The 21,581-nt window shown below is 43.6% G+C and overlaps 1 protein-coding gene across 1 annotated transcript in view; it reads right to left on the bottom strand.

Annotated features, from left to right (window-relative positions):
• LOC106148646 overlaps positions 1–21,581 on the bottom strand; it is a 43,797-nt gene that overhangs the window by 13,074 nt on the left and 9,142 nt on the right. Inside the window, exons 2-3 of the mRNA XM_013514873.1 lie at positions 21,449–21,572; positions 21,064–21,225 (exon numbers count right to left, since the gene is read on the bottom strand). Coding sequence (XP_013370327.1) covers positions 21,064–21,225; positions 21,449–21,572 — 286 coding nt within the window. The remainder of the gene's footprint in view (positions 1–21,063; positions 21,226–21,448; positions 21,573–21,581) is intronic.

The raw sequence follows: 21,581 nt of genomic DNA, 5'->3' as shown, positions 1-21,581 counted from the left end.
AGCACATGGATTGCTCCGTGAAGTGCCCCAGCCCCCGGCACAGCGGGCTGCACCCCAACAATGACAATGCTTGATTCTGCAGGTGAGAGCTTCCTGCGCATGGCCCCACCCCACCGTGTGCCGTCAGATGGCCCCCAACACTTACTGGGGAGAAGCCAAAGGAATCAAAGGTGCGTAATCTCTTCTCAACTAGAAAACAAACTGAGTAGGATAGTACCTAAAAAATAGACGTCTGTGGCTGCTATTTTCAGTGGTCCCTGACGGATGGACGAACGGCTCCTCCTTTTGTCTGCACCAACAAAGAGGGCTGGACACAGCCTTACAGTGGCTGTCACTGCGCCCACTTGTGGAGTGTGCTCTGGCAAGGACTGCACAAGTTCAGCCCAGTTTTGCTTTTGCTGGGGAATAAATGGTCTAAGAAGGCTGATGTGCCCATGGTCACCCTATTGGTTGGTCTGCTATTCCTGTCCTTTGGATTCACATGACTTTTTTTTCTTTTGGTACCGTGATTCGAACTCAGGACCTTGCACTTGCCAGGCAGGTGCTTGTGCCACTGAGCTATATTCCCGGCCCAACTTGTTTTTTTTTTTGTTTTTTCTCTGGTACCAGGAATTGAACTCATGACCTTGCACTTGCCAGGCAGGCACTGTGCCACTGAGCTAAATCCCCAGCCCCCCAACTTGTTTTTTCTTTTGGTACTGGACATTGAACACAGGGCCACTGAACTACACACTCCTACCTTTTTATAAATTCTGAGACAGGGTCTCGCTAAAGTACCCAGGCTGCCCACAGGCTCACAATCCTCCTGGCTCGTCTCCTAAATAGCTGGAATGATAGATATAGGCTACAATGACCAGGTCATGATGGAATTTTTTTTTTTAAACCTGGACTTGAATGATAGAAATCTCCTTTTGCAGAGTCACTTATTAGCTACCCAGAATTTGTTTCTCTTCAATATACTAGGCCAATAATGGCGCTTAAAGCTCATGGGAATCCCTGCAAAGTTTTAGGTCTCCAGGGTGCGTGGAGGGGCACTACGTCTTTGTCTCCATTGATTCCAACTCTTCTCCTAAAGGTCCAAATTTCCTATGATAACCACCTGGGTTCTAAACACAGCACCTAGAAACAGAACCTGAAACTTCAGCCTGTTCCTTTGGTAAAGACAGAAAGCAATGGAGCACAGTTCTGAGTCGGACTCCAGGTCCAGTTGGCAGTAGCCTTGTTCCCAGGGAGCTGGGCGCCTTCCTTCCCCCGGCTTATGTAAACAGGGGCCCTGGTACATTTAGTACAAGAGCAGCAGCTTCCTCCTAGATCAGGGGAGAAAACAATCTTCACTCTTCTTCTGGTGAATGAACCGCACTTGCCCTGTAGTCAAGAGAAGTGGCCGGGCCTTAGAAGCGGGGAGGTGTTTGTCAAGCTTCTTGCCAGGGTGTCTGGGTTCATCTTAGCACTGGCAGTTGGAATAAACCATAGAAAGCTCCTCCTTATAAATGATGGCGCTGGCGCCAGAGAGGCCACTGATTTCTAGAAAGTCCACCTCCAAGTCTTTGCTGGTGAGCCGCACGGAAATGAAACCCCAGGTGGGGAGGTGGCCTTGCAGCGCTGGCTTCCTGGACAGTATGCACAGGGACCTTTGCTCCCCGAGACTTTTGTCCCTTGGCCCCCTCCCCATCTTCACCGGCCCAGGGACAGGCAGGCAAAGGCTGCAGGAGCGGGACGCACGGGTCTTTGGGGTCCTGAATTGTGAGCCCCGCTCTTCCGGCTTCCCCTGAGCGTCGTAGGCACGCTTGGTCTCCTCATTGAGCCTCAGCTTCCACAGACTGTGTGTGTCCACAGAGCCGCTCCCGGAAGGATAATGCCCCTGCGTCCTGTGTCTCTCCCATCCTTTCTTTTCAGGCGGTGTGGCAGAGCTGGGCCCCACGGTGTGCAGCTAAGTTTGTCTGCGCTGACTTATCTGCGTATCTGCGTTAAAATATCCAAGCTCTCCACTTGCTACCCTTCCTAAAGTGCTTTATTGCTTTATTAAAAGTCATGAGTAGGTGGGTAAAATTGCTCAAGACAGTGAAAACTAATTCAGAATAATTATTTGAAAGACTCAAGTGAATTAACGTCTGATTTATAAAGTTCGTTCTGAGATCTATAAGTTGGGATTTTAAAGCTCTCCTGGAATGTGAGTTAACTCTCACAAATTTGCAAGGACTTTCTTTTAGATTTGTTCCCCAACTCCGTTTCTACTGCTGATTGTACCGCGGGCCTTAGACATGCTAGTTAAGCACGCTATCGCTGAGCTGCATCACCAATGCCTTCTTTTTTTTTTTTTTGGTCTTTTTGAGACAGGGTCTCACTATGTAGTTCATGCCGGCCCTGAGTTCACTTTGTAGCCCAGGGTGATCTCAAACTCTCAATGATCCTCCTGCCTCAGCCTCCCAAGTGCTGGGATTACAGACATGCATCACCACGCCCGGTGCACCAATGCCTTTTTAATTTTTATTTTGAGAAGGGTCTCATCAAAGTTGCCCAGCTTGGCCTTGAACTTGCTATTCTCCTGCCTTCTGGACCTGCTTAACAAACAGATGAAAATCACTTTTAATTAGTTCATCATCCATAGGCAAATAATGCTGTTACAGGATTTTAAGAGTGCTTGAAAGGACTTCCTAAGGAAAGCTAATAGTTCCCTCTGGATTTTTTTTTTCATTAATAATTTAGTTAGCAAACACTTTCTTCAGAAAAAGTACAAGGGTTATGATTTGTCATACTAGAATTTTCCAACTTCTTAGTACATTTATTTCATGAAATATCACAGGAATCCTCATCATTACTCCATTTTTTTTTTTTTTTTTTTTTTTTTTTTTTTGAGACAGGGTCTCCTTATGTAGTTCAGGCTGGGCTTGAACTCATTATGTAGCCCAGGCTGACCTCAAACTCACCGTGATCCTCCTGCCTCAGCCTCCCAAGTGCTGGAGTTACAGGCATGTGCCACTGTATCTGGCCTTGTCATTACTTTTATCACACAGGAATGGCAGTTATGTCATCTATTTAAGCCTTGTGGGAAAAAGTTCAGATAATAGACCTTATGGTTTGATTTTAGCTATTTCCAGGACATTTGCTTTGACATTAGATTTTGGAAAAGGCTGTGGGCTTTGTGTTGTTTTTTTTCTATGATGATTTATCTGTATTTTTTTCCTCATAAGCGATGTGTTGGGAGATCACACGCACAAAGGTAAGAATCCAAAACACTATTTGAAAGTGGTAATGAGAACAAATTATAGCATAGGAGGTTGAACGAAGGTCGGAGGAAGAAGCACAGCTGCCTGGGAAAGTCTGGGCTGGGTCAGAAGGATGTCACATAAGCCTCCGGGCCAGGGACTGGTTTGTCAGCCGCAGATGGTGACAATGGCTGACAGATGCACTGCCATAAGTTAGGGTAGCTTCATCGGTCGCTAACAGCGGGTGAGTGAGAGATGCTAAAGAAAACAAAAAGAAGCGCCCTAAAGTTAAGATTGGTGGGAAATGACTTAGTCAAGACTCAGGCAAATATCAACCAAAGTTCACTTGAAGTCTGCATCCCATACTAGGAGAGAAATGCGTCAGATTGAGTCCACATCCTCAAATCTTCATTTCATAAAGGAAGATATTGAGTCTCAGGGAGTGGGAGTTACCAGTCACACCACAGCAGACAGAAGTGGGTCATGCTTTCCTCTATGTGTCATTTCTGTGGGAGGACATCCTACTCATCCTTGGAGACTCAGCTCAGAAAGCCTGTTACAGCAGGGTGTGGTGGCACAAGCCTGTAATCCCAGCACTGGGGAGGCTGAGGCAGGAGGATCACAGGGCCAGCCTGGACTACATAGCATGTTCAAAGCTAGCCTGAACTACATAGGGAGGCACTGTCTCAAAAATCAAGAAAAACAAAACAACAAAAAATACCCAAAACAAAAGCATGTTACTCTTTCCCTGTTTTCCTAACCTAAAGCGATCTTTTTTACCTCCTGATTTCAATAGTGTTTATACAACAGTTACCACTTGCATTTGGTCACTGTAACGTGTATGTTTTATCTCTTAAAGTGTTTAACCTGCCTATCAGGGTGCACTGGTTGTGACAATAATCTTTTGCTGATATGAATAAGTGAGTGATTCCCAAGATCCCTTTTCTTAAAATTTGTTTTTTGTATTTTTGACACAGGGTCTCTCTGTGTAGCCCAGGCTGGCCTTGAACTCACAGCAGTCCTACTGCCTCAGCCTCCCAAGCGCTGGGATTACAGACGAGCACCACCATGCCCAGCTTTTAAATAAATATATTCCTTAACTTCGTCCAAATTTAAAAGAGAAACAGGTTTTTTTGTGTTGTTTGTTTCCTGGTTTACTATCCTTTGGATGTCAGCTGCTTAACAAATGTCTGCTTGGTGTGTGGGCGGGAAGGGGGTGTCTACAGAGTGTCCTCCTGCTGGAGGAAGCAAAGAGGGGAAAAAGGGAATGAAATGTACCTCAGCTGCATCTCTTCTTTCTTCCTTTCAGCAAGTAACTGTCATAATTCCTACTGGTTTTATTGCTCTCTATTCCTATGTTGCAAACAGTAGATTATTTAAGATTTCCCCTCAGAGCATTCTCCTAGCTCCAAGCTATGACTCAAAAAGAGAAAAGAAAATCTAGGGAACTTTGGTGGACCGGTGACCAGGTGATGTAGGCTTTTTCTTTTCTCCTTTGGTGACAGTCAGCTGGTAATGGGTGCAGCTTTAACCTGGTTAGTGCCCTGTCGCTAGTGTCCAGAGCCAGGAGGATGAGTCAGATTGCAGAGCAGCTAACTGATCACTTCAGAGTAAGAAAAATGGATTTAAACCTTTTGCTTGTTATGCCGAAGGAGTAATCATTATGAAATTATGTTAACAGAGAAAAGATGGTTTCTACTAAAGGCAGAATCAACAGCTCCCAGGAAAGGATGTTTTCTCCTGTCAGTGAGCTCCTGGGAGTTTAGCAATCCGGAGCAGTGAGTCATCGATAACCACCCCTCAGATAACATATGGCTAATCTGTCTTCTTTTTCTCCTGGGAAATCAGATGTGAGAGACTAGAAGTAACAAACAAAGTCCATCACACATCACATATCTGCAGAAACTAGCACAGACAAGATCAAAACAAATTAAAGCAGCTCATCAGGTCTAGTCGCAGAGACAGGAGTGTGTGTTCTAGTTGGGGAGCCTCACAGAAGGATGGAAGACCATGAAGGCAAGCGGTGTTTGGTTTTCCATGAATGTTCTGTGCGGCCAGTCCGGGTTTGCTGCATTAAAACCTAAGCATACTCGGTGTAGGAAAGGCAACCTCGTGCCTGTTAGTTCTCGTGTTGAGTATGTCTGGGCTTCTGCCAATCCTCTCTGTTCTCTGCACTTCACAAATTGGTGACAGGGAAGCAGATGCCCTCAATCTTTTGTACTCTCTGTTCTGAGCCTGGTTTTCACAGCAACTTTTTCCCTGAGTGATGACTTTTCTGGTAAACGATGTCTTCATCACCTCTAAATAGCATAAATCAAAAGGCCTCCAGGGTTTCTATTTTTCATGCCTAAAGACTATTATTGGCTAGGATTTGGTCTCAGAGTTTAATGGTTTCATTCCCAAATCACTAGGGTGTGGGGAGCAGGGGAATCCCTCTCTAGTGAAAGATGAATGCCTCTGATTTTCTAAATTTTGAAACAGAGTCTTGCTAAGTTGCCCGGGCTGTGCTCGGACTTTTGATCCTCCTGCCTCAACCTCTTGAGTAGCTGGGATTTCCCGTGTGCACCCCCATGCCTAGCTTCGTTTTCCTCACAAACAAAATATATTTTACTGTAAAAATGTGACAGTAGAGAGAATGAAAAAGGAGAGTTCCAAGCCACCGCCTTGCTGCCATCCATTCGCTCCCTGGAGGTCACAGCTGACGCCATCTTGACCTTGAGGGATTCGGACAGATATTGGCAATGCCTGTGTTGCAAAAACAGAAACATCTTACATTTAAAATACCACTGTCTTCGGGCCTGCTGATCATTCACTGGGCAGTTCTGATAAAGCACCGGTCAGGCACTCTGCAGGATCTTTAAATGATCATGCCTGGCACATCCTGTGTGTGGTACAGACTGCAAACGTACACCTTGCATTATTCTTCATACATCCTGGATTCCTGGGGAGAGGGTGTATGATGTGGGCGTATTTCGTGTGCTTGATATCTATAAATATACTCCGAGGCTGCTCAAAGCTGCTCGCTGTTATTTCAGCACATCCACTATTCCTGGCTTCCACATACACCCGCACTCTCACAGAAAAGGGAGGAAAACCGAGGTTTATTTCTGCTGTGGAAGCCACGATTGCAACTAAACGCTACTAAACTGGATACGATTTGCTAGGTGCATCTCGCCCCAAAGATGCACCATCCCCTCCTGGTCTCCCAGCAGCCTGTGCAAGACGCCAGCTTCCGCTCCTTTCTTGACCTTCGTCAGGGATGGCTCCCAAGACGCTGACTTCTCCCTGCGCCCTCACCTGCCTCCCGCAGTCCGACTCGGGCCTCACCTTCTCCCAGCCCACGACTCTGATTTTCCTTTCTTTGGCTGAGGCTTTGCTCCTTTATTTTTCCAGGAATTTCAACCCTCCAGTCCTCCGTGCCATGCTGTATATGCCCTGCCCTTGCGGTCTGCACTCCCCTGGAGGTCAGGACCTCAACAGTCTTTGAGCTCACCCCTCTGCCCTCACCGCCAGGGCTTTCCGTCGGGCACAGCCCAGCAGTTAGTACAGGCTCTGGATATACTGTGGCTGGGACCAAATCTTGACTTTGAGCCCTCCCTAGAATGGGTTCCTTAACACCTTGTTGGGTTTCAGTTCCTCATCTACAAAATGGGAAGATTCATAGCATCTACCTCAGAGTTTTGAGGAAGATGGCGGTGGGTTATGGCAGTAATGAATGACTCTTACCTCCCTGAGCCTGTGCTCTTTAGCAGGCGGCCCGCTTTGGCTAATGGCACATGCTGAGATTTGGTATGAGAATGCAGACTTGTGTATCCACTCCCTTGCTGCGTTTTGGAACCCAGTAAGCCTGAAGAAGCCTCCGGGATTCTGAAGCACCTGTTCCAGGTGACGCAACCTCCTCACTGAAACATCTGCCATGGGAAGGGAACTGCTGGGACCAGCTTGGCCTGGCTGACGTGCCAATGACTGCAACATCAGGGGCCATTCCTGCCGACGCTACATCGTGCAGATGTTAACTCTCCCAGCCAAATTTGCCGAATTGCAGAATCTTGAGCAAATAAACAATGACTGGGTCATTAAATTTAATTTGAAATTTAGCAACAGTAAATTGATACAGCGACAAAGTAAGTTTTTATATGGTCCATGGAAAGTACTTAGAAAAGTATCTAAAATATATGTCAGTTGTCATTTATTACTAGGTGGCATCAGTTTGAGCCATTGGTCATCCTGGAAACTCCTGAATTAGTTCAGAAGCCTACTCCTTGTCCTTTTCTTCTCCGCCTCTCCTCCCCTCCTTCTTCCTCTCCCTCTCCTGCTCTTCCTTCCCTTTCCTCTTCCTCTCCCCTCTATTTCTCCCACCATGTTTTGGTATTGGGGATTTTATTTACAGACAGTATCTCAGTAAGTTACTAGGAGGCCCACGTTGGGCTCTAATTTTTGATCCTCCTGCCTCAGCCTCCTAGAGGGCTGGCATTACAAGTGTGTGCCACTACATCTGGCGTCACCCCTCCTTCTATTCTATCACCTTCTGTATTGGTCAGGGATCAGTAGAGCAGCAGAACCAGAAGAACATTGTCTGTCTGCCTGCCTGCCTGCCTGCCTGCCTACCAGTCACTTCAAGGAAATGGATTATGCAATTGTACGGGCTGCTTAGGCAAAATCAGGCTGTCAGAAAGGGCAGGCTGAACTTTCAGGCACAAGGCCTTGAACTGCTAGGCTTAAGTGATCTTCCTGCCTCAAGTTCCTTAGTAACTGGGACTACAGGTGCATATCAATGTGCCCAACTGTGTTCATGTTGGATTAAGGATTGCACATAAAATCGACCAGCACTCTTTCTAGCATACTAATTTCTAACTTACTGTGCTATACTCCTACTAATTTATTATGTCTATTTTCTATCTTCTTCACTGAAATATGTATCCCACAATCTTTGGGGATAGATATCTTCTGTTTTGTTTGCTGGTTTATTCCCTAATACTCAATAGGTGTTTGTTGAATTAAACAGAAGTGTCACATCCTTAGGAAGTCTTTTCTGACTACCCAAACAGACACCCACCTCCCTTAGTTAGGCGCTGTTCTTCTCAGCTACATCTTAGTGAAATCTGCCTCTTTGATCAGAGCAATCTAACCTCATTACAGGAGATTTGCACAGGACCAAAAATAACCAAACATCTCATGGTTTTATTTACTTATGTATCTCAGCTCACATTAACCTCCTATTTTATATCTATTTGGTTTTCTTCTACTTTTTTTGCTTTTCTCCAACCCTTCAGGAAAACATATAATGATGCATTACAATTCAGCTTCCATATTGAAAGAAGTCTTACACAGGAGGTAAGACTGTCTAACACAGGAGGTTGATAACATTATCAGCATTTGATAATGCTGAGTTGTTTAACATTTTCTCCAGAAACAGTCTTGCAATCTATACCACTATTCACTTTACCAGCATTTATGGAGCACCAAATATGTCAGGCGTGGGATCAAGTCCTGAGACCAAAGCTCCGAGAAATGGTCCTTCCTTCGCATTGCGGGAGCCTAGTGTGAAATTATAAAGTGGTGTCCTGGCGACTGAAAGTAGCCTCTCTTTGTTAGCTCCCCTCACACATTATTCATCTATGGAGTGCCTAATATTTATATCAGTTGTCATCATTGGAAAATGAGGATATTTCTAATAACAATTGGTATTTCTGGCTTCCCTTAAAATATCAGATCTAGCAACACAGTCTGTATTTCAAGAAGCCAAAGCCAGCTCAGATCTGAGCAGTCCCTGCTCCCTTTCACTGGGTATGAGCTGTCCACCGCCACTCTGCCATACGCAGCACCACTGGATTGCCCCGCCCATCCCCAGAACTCAGGTCAGAAGCCAGTGGCTATTTCTCTTCTTACCACTGGCCTGATTAAATCATCTGTGGTTAGCTTTCTGGTGTCCTGCAGGCATTTGTTTGTTGGATCCTGTGTGTAGTAGGTTGAATTTGATAATATACTCTTAATTTGGCAAAATAATTCCTCTATAATTTGATGCTCACCATAAATCTAGGCCAAGTGTCCTTAGATCTATTTTGGTTCTATTTTTCTTTTCTCTTTGTATTTTTTAGGCAGGATCTCACTATGTAGGTAGGCTGGACCTGAACTTGTAGCCCAGAATGCCCTCAAACTTGTGGCGATCCTCCTGCCTCAGCCCAAGGGCCGGGATTATAGATGTGTACCACCATGCCTAGCTTAGTGGATCCATTTTTCACACAAGGTAATGAAAAATGGGAGTGGATAATTTACTGATCTTAAGGGTAGTGGTGGTTCTACAATTCAAATTTCCTGATGAGCCATCCTAGGTCTCCAAAGGATGGAAGAAGTAAGCTATCCGCTTTACCACTTTCCCCACCGTAAGATTTCAGGCTAAAATAGGTAAATGGTTGGAAAATGAAGAGAAAGTAATACAGAGTTTGGGATTTTGATTATTTTTAAGACTGAATTGTGGCATTTTAGGACTGTAATTGGCTTGAGCACTTTTTATTACCTGAGAATCATAGGCCTGTTCCATATTTCATCTTAGGGTCTATCTGTCTCACTTTTCCCAAAATACCTGTCATCCACGAGTTAAAAAAGGAAAGGTTTATTTTGGCTCACAGTTTGCAGGGATTTCAGTCCACTGTCAGCTCCTCCAAAGCGAGCAGGGTGGCATGGCAGAGGGAGATCGCAGAGGAGGGTTGCTCATGGCATGGAAGATGGGAAGCAGAGAAAGATCAAGGGAAGAGAGATGACAATAGACCCTTTCTGGCCGTATCTCTAAGGACTCATCTCCTCTGGCCAGGCTTTACTTCTCAGAATTGCATGTAGCTATAAACTCATCAGTGGACCAAGCCATCCATGAGTATCCCACCCCTATGATCCGGTTACTTCCCAAAAGCCCTAACTACAACAGCATGAAGTATCAGGCAGATCTAACTCATAACATTCTGCCCCTGACTTCCCAAAGACTCATGCATATCCCTTTATGCAACATATATTTAGCACAGCTCTAAGATTTGCCAAAGTCCCAAGACTCTCAGCATCACTGACAAATCCAAGTCCAAACTCTCCTCTGAGATTTAAGGCAAACTCTTAGCTGTGAGCTCCTATAAAACTGAAAAGAAATCTAAACACTGGCAACGAAACAAGGCACAGGGCAAGCATTCCCATTTCAAATGGGAGAAACGGGTATAGATAGGAATGGGACCAAAGCAAGACCAAAACCCACAGGGCAAAGCAAGACCAAAACCCACAGGGCAACATACAATCTTTCGGTTCCATCTCTAGCACCCAGGGCAGGTTGTGGCAAGCTGTGACCATCAAAAGGCTTGGGAGGCCTTGCCCATATGGTATTGCCAATGGTTTTGGCCCTCACAGTTTCTTTCCTAGGCCAGTTTTGTTCACTTCTTGCTCATTCCCTCAGATGTTCCACATTCTTGGCTTCTCTGACATTCTGGGGTCTCTACTGCTCCTTCATCTTCACACTCACAGTTTCACATACTGCCCCTTCAGTGGCATTCTGCCTGGCTTCCCAGCTTTCCTCTGAAATCTTGGTGGAAGCCTCCATGACTCCACAACTCTTGCATTCTGCATGCATGTAAAACCAGAATCATGTGGATGACACCAAGGTCTGCCACCAGCTGGTGCAGTAGCTGAGCCCTTTTACGTCTTGCTCATGGTTGCAGAAGCTTCTGAGTCCCTGGATGGCTGAGTACTAGGAAGTGAATCCTGGGGGAATCAATTTTCACTCCTTAAATTACTGCTATTTTGGAGCACAGTGCCCTGGAGCTCCCTTCTCAAAGCAAAGTCTGAAGTCTAGTAAGGGTGAGGTCTTTTGGATTCCTCCCATGCCTTTATATTGTCCAGATCCAAAGTATCTGGCTTCTTCTTAATGCTAATCTTTTAGCAACCAAGCTCTCCTCTGCTGCGTCTTTATAGGTCCCAAATTTACTGGCATTTCCTTTCCTTTGGGGACAAACTCAAAACTTCTAAAACATTCAACTGTGCCATTTGCTCCTGATTCTCAACTTAGAGCTGGCTAGAAGCCCCCCAAAGTACCTAAGCCACAGCCTGAATGTTTGCCAGCCTTGAAATTTTCTCTGCCAGATTAATTAGTTCACTGTTCATAACTGCAGCTTGTGGCAAAGTCTCAGGGTATGTACAAATGTAGAGACGTTTTTGCCACAGCATAACATACATGGCCTGGAGTCCAGCTGCCAATGGAGTCCTTGTTCAGAACAAAAACCTCCTGAGCCTGGTCTTTATTGGCTGTATTATTGTCAACATTGTGGTCTTCTAGCTCTGACCAAACTTTTCCATCAAGTTCAGCTCCCATCACGCTAGGGCTGCTTTTTCAGTCAGCATCTCCAAACCTTTCCACTGAGGAGTATCCCATCCCTGTGATCCAGTCATCTCCCCAAAGCCCCACAGTGCCTGAGGCTTGCAGGGATCTAGATATAAACCGTCACGGAGTAGATAACATCACACCAGTGAATATGTGTAAAAAAAAGGGAGGCAAAAATTGCATTTTCTGTGGAAACAAAATATGTTATATTTGTTCAATTTAGCAGTTACAGAGTTACAACACAAACATACACAAGATACATAGGATCCTACTATACATAGTGTTTTGTAACATTTTTCTCCTTCAATGATATATCATCTTTTTACACTGTATCAATCTGATGGTCCTGTAGTAAGTAGCCCACTGTGTGGTGGTGTTGTAATAATATTTAACCAGTCATCTACTGTTCTATTTGGGCTTCCAATTTATTGTTATATAACTATGCTACATTAAATATTCTAGCAGCTGACTCATGTGCATTTGTGCTTACTTCTTTAGGATAATTTCCTAGAAATGGATTCACAGTGTCACAGGGTACCTCTATTTTTTAAGCACTTAAAACATTTGGTACGTGCATAACAACTTGTTAATCAATGCCCTTCCTTCTAAAATCCCAAATTCTAATTCAATTTGTTTATTCAGCCAGCTCAATCTCAGTAAAATAATGATTCAACATTTTAAAAGCGCCTCAGGGGTGCTGGATACAGGGGCATGTACCTGTAATCCTAGCTACTCAGAAGGCTGAGGCAGGGAGATTGTAAATTCAAGGCCAAGCTGTACAACTATGAGATGCTGTCTCAAAAAAAATAAACAAATAAAAAGGCTAGGGGTGTAGCTCAGTGGTAGAATGTTAGCATGTATAACTGGGTTCAATCTCCAGTGCCCCAAATCTCAGTGATTTCTACCTTATTAGATCAATATCAAACCACCCCTTCCAAAGGTTGGGGGACTCATAGGAAAACATCTTCTTAGCAGTCCAACCTCATCTGTTACTTCAGTATCAGTAGGGCAGACCTGTATTTCTGTCAGATCCACTATTTTTTTTCCTTCCTATGGAACTTGGTTCTATACTAATATAAATCCTGCAGATACCCCAAAGCCTAGATCAACTTATTGCTCTTCCAGAAAATGTGGCTGGGATAATCCTGCCCCTAAATTATCTTTTCACACATGAATCATATTCCTTTATAATTTTAGATCTATACCTAAAATTTCCGTGGGGTGGGCAAGCTGTTCCTGGCAGGTTATTATTATTTTTTTTTAGTCTGCCTCCACAGCAAACACAGTGCTAAGTACTGAATCTTGGAAAGAATTGTAAAACTGTGCAATGAGTTACTGGAGAAAATTGTGGAATATTCCCTGAATGTCTTTAAAATCAAACTCCCATGTGAAATTAGGTGAATGGACTGGATGAGTTTGCAGAATGGCTTCAGCCATGCTTTTGATTATAACCAGTTATTCATTAAATATAAATAATTTTTACCTGGTCCTATGAAAAACACTTCTACTTATAAGGATCATTTGGGGCTAGGGATATAGCTTAGCAGCACAAGTGCCTGCCTGGCAAGCGCAAGGTCCTGAGTTTGATTCCTGGTACCAAAAAAAAAAAAAAATCACTTGGTAGGGAATTCAAAGCAACATGAAAATTCTCAAAGATTATTTAATCTCCACAATGACAGAAATAGTTGGTAGTCACATGACATGGTGGTGGAAAATCACATCAGTGAGGTTTCATTGCATATTTTTATTCATAGCTTATAATATAAAACAAAATCAATGAGTTTTAAAATTATCTTAGACACTGAACATTTAAAAAACTTAGTTCATTTAAAAATGCATAAATTATTTTCATTCCACCCCCCAAAGTATGATACTTCACTGTTCCAAAAATAGTACACATTTAAATAAACTGTAATTATGAACATATACAGCTTCCCACAGTTGGAATTTTAAAATGGATTGTGCTAAATAAAATTCATATTGCTGCAATATTTAAATGTACTTTAAAGTAAATCATTATTAAAAGTGGGCATGTAAATTACAATGGCTTTCAGAAGGTTTAATCAGAAACTAATATGCAAAAAGAATGAAATTTCTGCACCTCTTGACCAATGTACAATGAATAGATATCCACCATAAGTCAGGTCTCCTAAAATCTCATTCAAGGTCTTCTCAGAAGTGACTAGAATGAGAAATTATGGGAGTAAACTGTACAGACTGGAAGAAAAGATATAACAAGGAGAATTTAGAAGTACTAAGGATTTCTAGCACTGTAAAGTCCAATTAAAAAGAAAATCAAACTTTACGGGAAGTGGTGGCTTTGAATCTTGTTCCCTAGGGTTTGCAGTAAAAATTAGATCTCTGAAAGGGTGGGTGTGTGTTGGTAAGAGGAGGGGAGGAAGTCATCTGTGGTACTAAGCGGCCCTAGGCAGTGTACTACTTAATGCATTAATTAAACTTCTGCTGTTCCCAGCCTTTCTGAAATTCGCATCAGTGTAAACCCTAAGTCCTGGCAACTGGAACCTCTGTGCCTGGGTTCCCTGCAGCTACAGCAGCTTGGCAGCAAGGCCTGCTTAGCAGCTGCTACTGGGTGACAGTGCCATTTAGCATGATGCCACTTACCTGAAACAAATACTACAGACTCCTGGGTTTCTTCACATGCCACCTACTTATGCAACTGCCTAGAAAAGTTTTTGAAGGGATAGATGTAAAATGGGACAGATGTTAATGCGCTGCTTCTGATGAAAAGACTGGAGAAGCCAATAATGGGAATTTTCATGTTATGGTGTGAGTTTTTACTATCAGAATGTGAGATGTATTATTTACTTAGTTAAAAGAAAACAAAAAAGCAACACTGGGACGGCAATCTTTGTGGAGAAACATAGATTCCATGCGGGGAGGTTTGGGTCTAGTAGTAAGGTAGCTTACTGCCGAAAGTTGCATTACCAGTTTCTCCAGGGGCTGATAGCTTTAGGAGAGTGATTGCATCTCTGTATCAGCCGACTTCATCCCCGCTCACCTCCACCTTCCTGCTGGAATGTTTACTGGAATGTCTTGCTAAAACTGAAAACTCTCCAAGCCTAAAAGCACATCATCATCACCTGTTCCATGTGACTTTCTTATTTTTACCAATTTTATCGTCAAGTTGTTATGCTCTACCTGTTGGGTATTTACCTCCTTTATCCTCCTTGCCTCCCCGTATCAAATTAATCATGGGTTCATGCCTACTCCATCTCTGTCATGCAGCCTTTCTTCTTCATTTCTACCAAACTACTGAAGGCTTTTATCATTACACACATGAAATCTTGTAATAGTTTCCCAACTAATCTTGCTTCCAGTTTCTCCAGTCTATTATTTCTTACACCATGCCAAATTCAAAGTTTTAGTGTATTATTTATTTAAATAAATCACCTGGATGCGTACATACACTTCCAAGATTTGTCTATTTACTCCATATACGGTAAAGCCTAAAATTTATTCAAGGATCGCTGGGCTCTGACTGTAACATTTGTCTTTTGGAGACAGGGTCTCGCCATACATTTCATGCTGGCCTTGGGCTCACTTTGTAGCCCAGGCTGGTCTCAGACTTACAGCAAGCCTCCTGCCTCAACCTCCTGAGCGCTGGGATTACAGGCGTTCGCCACCACCTCCAACTCTGAGTGTAAGATGAACAACTCAGATTTATCTTAATATTTTATTCTTGGAATAATTTATCCCAAATCCTCCTTTAGTGTCCACTAAATACACTGTCATTTCCCACTATGCACCTTTATTTTTCTTAGGTGGCTAAGTCAGGGTTTATTTTATTTGTGAAGATTTTGTTGTCTGATACTCTCTTAACTAGTTTTATTTAATAAATTGGATTTATTTTTTGTGTCTGCTGCTAACGACAGTGTCTTAAAAGCAGAGTCCTTGCCATAGCTTTATAGTAATCCTAACCCCCACCTCTTGGGGACTCACCTATCCCAGTGTATTCACCAAGGAAGACATTCAATAAGGGATCTACTGGAATAAAAGAAAATTTCTCCGAGCCTTATCTCTGGGCAGCATTGTTCACAAAATGCTTATAAAATGCAAAAAGCAAAAATAAATGTTAATATATAGATCTAGTTAAATGCACATGGTGTGACTTTGAGTTGGAAGATATATTACTGAAAGTATATATTTTAGTGAATGCCAGTTTGCTGTGGTTTAGAGCTAAGGTCCCCCAAGAGTCTCATGTGCTTACAGGTGAGGCTCTGGAGGGTGCCTCCATCATGGGCGTACTCTGCTTATCAGTGGATTAATCCGTGAATCAGTACACGGCTCAGCATCCTGTTAGGAAGTAGGGCCTGGTTGGAAGAGATGGGTCATTGGGCATGACCTGGAAGAGTAAATCTCTCTCCCCCACTCCTCCTTCCTTGCTGTCATGATGTGAGCAGATTCTCTCCACCGCAAGCACTTCGCTGTTCCTGCATTTAAGTCTACTGACCATGGACTAAGACTTCTGAGACTGAGAGGCAGAATAACCCTCTCCTCCTTCAAAGTGTGGGTGTCAAGTATTTTATCTCAGCCATCAGGAAGTGACTAAGACACAGTTCATTCACTGAACAGGATTCAATGAATGCCTAATAGGTGCCAGGTTCCTTGCTAGACCCAGGGGATATGATAGACCAAACAGACTTCACGGAGCTTACATTCCAAAGGAAAGGGCAGATAGTAAATGAAATGAATAAGTAAGTCCTATAGTTTGTCATACTTGGTAAACCAGAATAGCTGCATTGAGAATATAGGTGTTGTGTGGGGGTGTTGGTAGCTGCAATATAAAAGAAGAGTGGTGGTCCGTCCGTTTTCTATCTTTCATAGAAAAAATTCACTGTAGGGGGCTGGGGATTTAGCTCAGCGGCAAAAGCGCCTGCCTGGCAAGCGCAAGGTCGTGAGTTCGGTTCCCGGTACCGGAGAAAAACCAAAACCAAAAAAAAAAAAAGAAAAAATTCACTGTATCTCAGTATAATTCAATTAAGATTGGCTTGAATCAGTTTGCCTCAGAAAAGATGACTAGGAATATTTTCCTCATGTTTTAATTTTAGTTGGCTTTCAACAAAGACTTCAAAATGGCAGCTCAGGTTCATTTTTAGTTCATTGAAGAATAGCTCTCATACATATGCAGCCTGGAGTCAATTCTATTTCTTGGGTTGGATTATTACCAAGATCTTAACAAGGAAAGGGAAGAAGAATTATGGATGCCTCAGGAATTGACTAACCACTTATATCCTGCATTAAACATGCTTCTCTGAATCCAGAAGCTCACTGGAACCAGATTAAGAACTAGAAGGGATTTCTTGGCAAAGGAGCCTTACAAAAATAACTTCAAGACTTGGGTTGAACTCAAGTTTTAGGATTTATGTGGAAATTTAAGACATCTTTTTATATTATCATGTGAACAATCTGAACAAGTCATAGAAGAAACTCCTAGAGGCTTGGTCTCAAAAGGTCTAGAGTTTAGGAAGAATAAATTGCATCTCCGCTACCTAGAACTGTCCCTTAGCAAGGCAGAACACTCCGTTCACAGTGTTATACAGTAATACACTACTGCTGTGAATGAAAATGGCATTTCAATCACAACTGATCATCAATAATCTTGTGATTAAAATAAGAGAGAAGGGGCTGGGGATTTAGCTGAGTGGCAAAGCGCCTGCCTGGCAAGCGCAAGGTCGTGAGTTTGGTTCCCGGTACCGGAGAAAAACCAAAAAAATAAAATAAAATAAAATAAAATAAAATAAAATAAGAGAGAAGGCACTGGAATTCATCCTAGGAGTAAAGAGACTAGTCAACCCAGTATAAAGATACTACTTAGCTGGTATAATATCAATATGAAGTTACCCCACGTGTAAAAGCCATTTATATTGAAGCATAATCCACTAACCATTGTTAACTGCCATCAGATCATTTCTGTTTTGGTAGGGATGGAAAGAGGACTCCGGAGACCTACAAATGCCTAGGGACTAGGAGTGAGAGATGCGTTGGTGCTCACGGGGAAAAAAGAGGGGAAAAGGAGAAAACCAAAACAAACTTACTGCACAATTTTGCTCAGGGTCTCGGCTATGAACACTCTGCTCTGATGGACAAACAGAAACTGTGGATAGATGTTTTGGGTATATGCAAAATTTGAGATAAATAATAAACTAATAACGCTTTTCAGAATTTATCAAGAATGTCTACTTATGTGACCCCCTCCCAGTACTGCTGACTGTGCAGGAAGATGTTTAGTTTGAGATAATTCTGCAGCGAGGTATTCTATCACCAGACTACATAAGTAGATCCCATGTAACTATGTACAAGTAAAAATAGACTAAGTAGATTTCCTTTTCTTAAAAAAGCACAGAAACTGCTTACCTGATACATATTCGTGTGAAAACCTACTTTGGGATATTTCCTATACTAATTCAAACAGATTTTTCAATTAAATTTCACAGCAAACAATTTGCTTCCATTTCACTGGGACCCTCAGTTATGGGGTTATGAGCAGGTATATTGTGCCACAAGCAAAGCTGGTTCTTACTGGCTATAAAAACAAGGAAGCAAACACTTGTAAAGGGAACTCAAAGAAACAAAGAACTCCTTCCAACAGTGATTTTCTATGGGTCTGCAACTGAAGCCTCATATCACCCCACTTGACAACACAAAGCTTGTAAAAAACACCGTACTGAGTTGACAAAACCATTTGCTAATGTCTCCAAAGAATATTTTGAAATACATCAAAATATGTATTGTAAGCCAATTTCAAATCAAAAGTATAAAAGCAAAAACCTACTTAAGAAATGCATTATGGGCTAACTCTGTAGACAGAGAATAAGACTTTTTAGAATGTCTCCATCTTCTTTAGATTTTACTTTTATTTTTTAGAGACAGGTGTCTTGCTATGCTTCCCAAGCTGGCCTCCAATTCTTGAGCTCAAGCGACCCTCCTGCCACAGCCTCCTTAGTAGCTGGGACTGTAGATGTACAGCCCTCCTGCCCTGCATATCTATTTTTTAATGAGTGATTCTTTCACACTTCCCTTCTTCACACTGGGAAGAATTGCATATACAGGATCTAACAGGTTTATATTCTCCAGTGAAGTCTTTATTGGAGTGATTTTCAGCCCCCAAATTTCTGCCATTAGATGTTTGTGTCTTTCATGTCATTAGTTCTATTGCAACAAATTTCAACTCAGCCTAAATAATTTTACCACCAGCTACTGTCACGGACTTAGGCTTGTTTCTGTGTAGTTTCATCTTCTTCACAAATGATACATGCTGGTCACTTACATTAGCTTTAGATCATGGTTTAGCTTATTTTAGATTATGTGTCTAAGAATTGTGCTATTTCAACAACATGACACACAGATGTGCTTTGTAAGATCTTGTTCCTCTGCTAGGGTAAAGGATTCATGTGAAGAAAGTCAAGGGCTGAGGATATACCTTACTGGAAGAGCACTTGCCTAGCATGCTGGGTTTGATTTCTAGCACATTAAAAAAAATAGATTTAGGTAGAGCTAAACACTAGAGCAGGGAGGGCTGGGGATTTAGCTCAGCGGCACAGCGCCTGCCTGGCAAGTGCAAGGTCGTGAGTTCGATTCCTGGTACTGGAAAAAAAACCAAACCAAAACAAAAGAAAAAAAACCTTGAGCTGGGAGAGATCAGACCTCTCTGCATGTGCAGTAAATTCTCTCACTGAGGCAAAAGGAAGTAAGAATTTGTAGGTGGCCTTGAATCACTGCTCCTAAGATGGGGAAACCCACAATCCGAGGACAAACTCCAACTTCTAAGTATTGCTGGATTTGCGTTCATCCTTTCTTGCAAATGGAGAGGCAGGGTTAAGTGTGCAGACTGCATCTGGCCAAGGGCCAGTTTTGTGAAGTTACTTGGCTCACTTAAAGATGAAAACAGAACCTCTGCCCTCAGAAAGTGCTTCTTATGCAGGTCTGCTTGCATCTGAAAGCCAACCCTTCCCTCACTGTCTTTCCAAAACACGACAAAGGCTCAGTGCGGATTAATGAACATTTCCCAGTTCTTTCAAGATCCTTAGATGAAGGCACTGATGAAAGCTAAGCTTCATCTAGATTTCAGTGTAAGTTGCAGGTTCGGCTCTTCATCTTGTCGGAGAAAATGGGGTTGGCACAGAGAAATGGAACAGGAATGTGTACGGTCTTCAAAGCTACCAGGTGCCACCACGCTAGTATACTAAAACTTGTGGGCAGGCATTTAACTCTTAGCAAGGTTGAGCTGTATATGGGTAAAAAGGTACCGTTTCCAGTTCATTTGTGAAGGCTACAAATGGGGGGGAGGAGTGGAGAAAAATAAGGCTGAGCAGACATTAGCGCGCTAGCAGAAATGGAGCCCTTAGGTCGCAGAAAACCGTGACAGACAAAACCAACTCAGACGAGTGCGTGAGAGGGGCCAGGGGCTGAAGTATGTGCGTTCTGGTCAGACTGACACATCTTCCGCTTTTACTATTTGGACATACATTATTTTGGGTGAGAAGAGAGCTCCCGAAATGGTCGATCTGCCAGCCCTATTCGTTCAGTTTGCATGCAAAGCAAGTAAAACCAAAGACGTGGTCACTCAAGGCCAGTCTTAACTGTAGAGAGAGACCCTGTTGCAGAAAGACCAAAACAAAAAAATGTGGTCAAACCTTTGTTATTTTCTTGACACTCCCCCCTCAACTCCTAGTTGAGCCAGGTATAGCGGGAAAAAATAAATAAAAATAATAATAGCAACGAACACGTACTAAAAGTGCTTCCATTATACTCTTAGGTGCTCTATGTTTATGCAAAATCTTTTTGGTTTTTATAACAAATTTATAAATTAGGGAGTTTTGTTATGGTCCTGAAGAAAACCAGTTATAGAGAAGTAACTTATTATGTGTGTTTGCACATGGCGGATCGAGGACGGCTCTGCGATGCACAGAAGCCAGCTCAGATGGACGCACGCTAAAGTCCTTTTCTGGGCCAGCTCACTAGCGCACCACGATACTCTGCGGGGTCTCTTCCGATCGCACAGGCTGCTTCCTGTTTCCTGCGCTCAATCACCTTACCGTACGTTCTTAATGTCAGAGTGTCCCAGGGCTCAGTTCTTGGTCAGCTCCTTTGCCCTAGTTGAGCTCAAGCAGTCTGAGTTTGCACAGCACCTACATGTCCACAGCCACCCAATTTACGTCCATCCCAGACGCACACCTACTGGCCTAGACCTCATGTGGACGTCTGACGGAAACCTCAAATTTACCACGCCTAAATCCGAGTTCAAAACCTCCTCCCCTCTAGTTTGTTCTTTCCCAATCTCAGCAAATGCCAGCTTCATTCTCCCGAGCTCCCATGGAAACCCTCAAGGCCAGCGCTGGGGGTGTTGATCTAGATCGGCCGTGCAGTGCGCACCTGGCGCGTGAGGCCTTGGGTTTCTCACTCCCAGCACACACAAACGAACAAACAGCACCTGCCCCCGCCCCACAAGACTCGCCAGGGTCACCGCCGTGCACTTTCCCTTACACGCACATCCATCAGCAGCGCCTGAGAGCTGTATCCTCCAAGGGGTCTCAACGCTTCTCCGCATCCCTCCGGCTCTAGCCCATGCCCCCTATGTTCATCGCAGCTAGGCTGATCTCCGCGCTGGCCGGCCTGCCCCGTGTGTACACTGCCATGCAGTCGTTCCTTTGAAAAATAACGTACGGACCTTTCGTAACACACGCACGCACGACGACCATCCCCCCCCCGCCCATCACTCGGCCTCGAAGCTGAACGTTTGGCCGATCTTCCCGGCTCTAAGCCTCCCACCACCTCGTCCTCATCTCCTCCTCCCCCTTCCTCCTCCTCCTCTTCTTCCTCTTCGTTTTTTTTTTAAGTATTTCAAAACAAAACCCAGTGAAGTCATCACATCAAGCTGCGCGCAAGTTTCCGGCTGCTCCTGGCTCAGCAGGAGCCCGATCTCCAGCGCGAGGCCGGCGCGGCGGCGCGGCGGGCTCCAGGCCGCCGTCCCTGCGGACCCCTCCGGAGCGGATCTGCGCGCG

This window comes from Chinchilla lanigera, unplaced genomic scaffold (assembly GCF_000276665.1).
Source record: "Chinchilla lanigera isolate Chin_1 unplaced genomic scaffold, ChiLan1.0 scaffold00002, whole genome shotgun sequence".
In the NCBI taxonomy this organism is placed as follows: Eukaryota; Metazoa; Chordata; class Mammalia; order Rodentia; family Chinchillidae; genus Chinchilla; species Chinchilla lanigera.
Note: the sequence above shows the minus strand (reverse complement) of the source record. Positions and strands in the feature narration are given on the sequence as shown.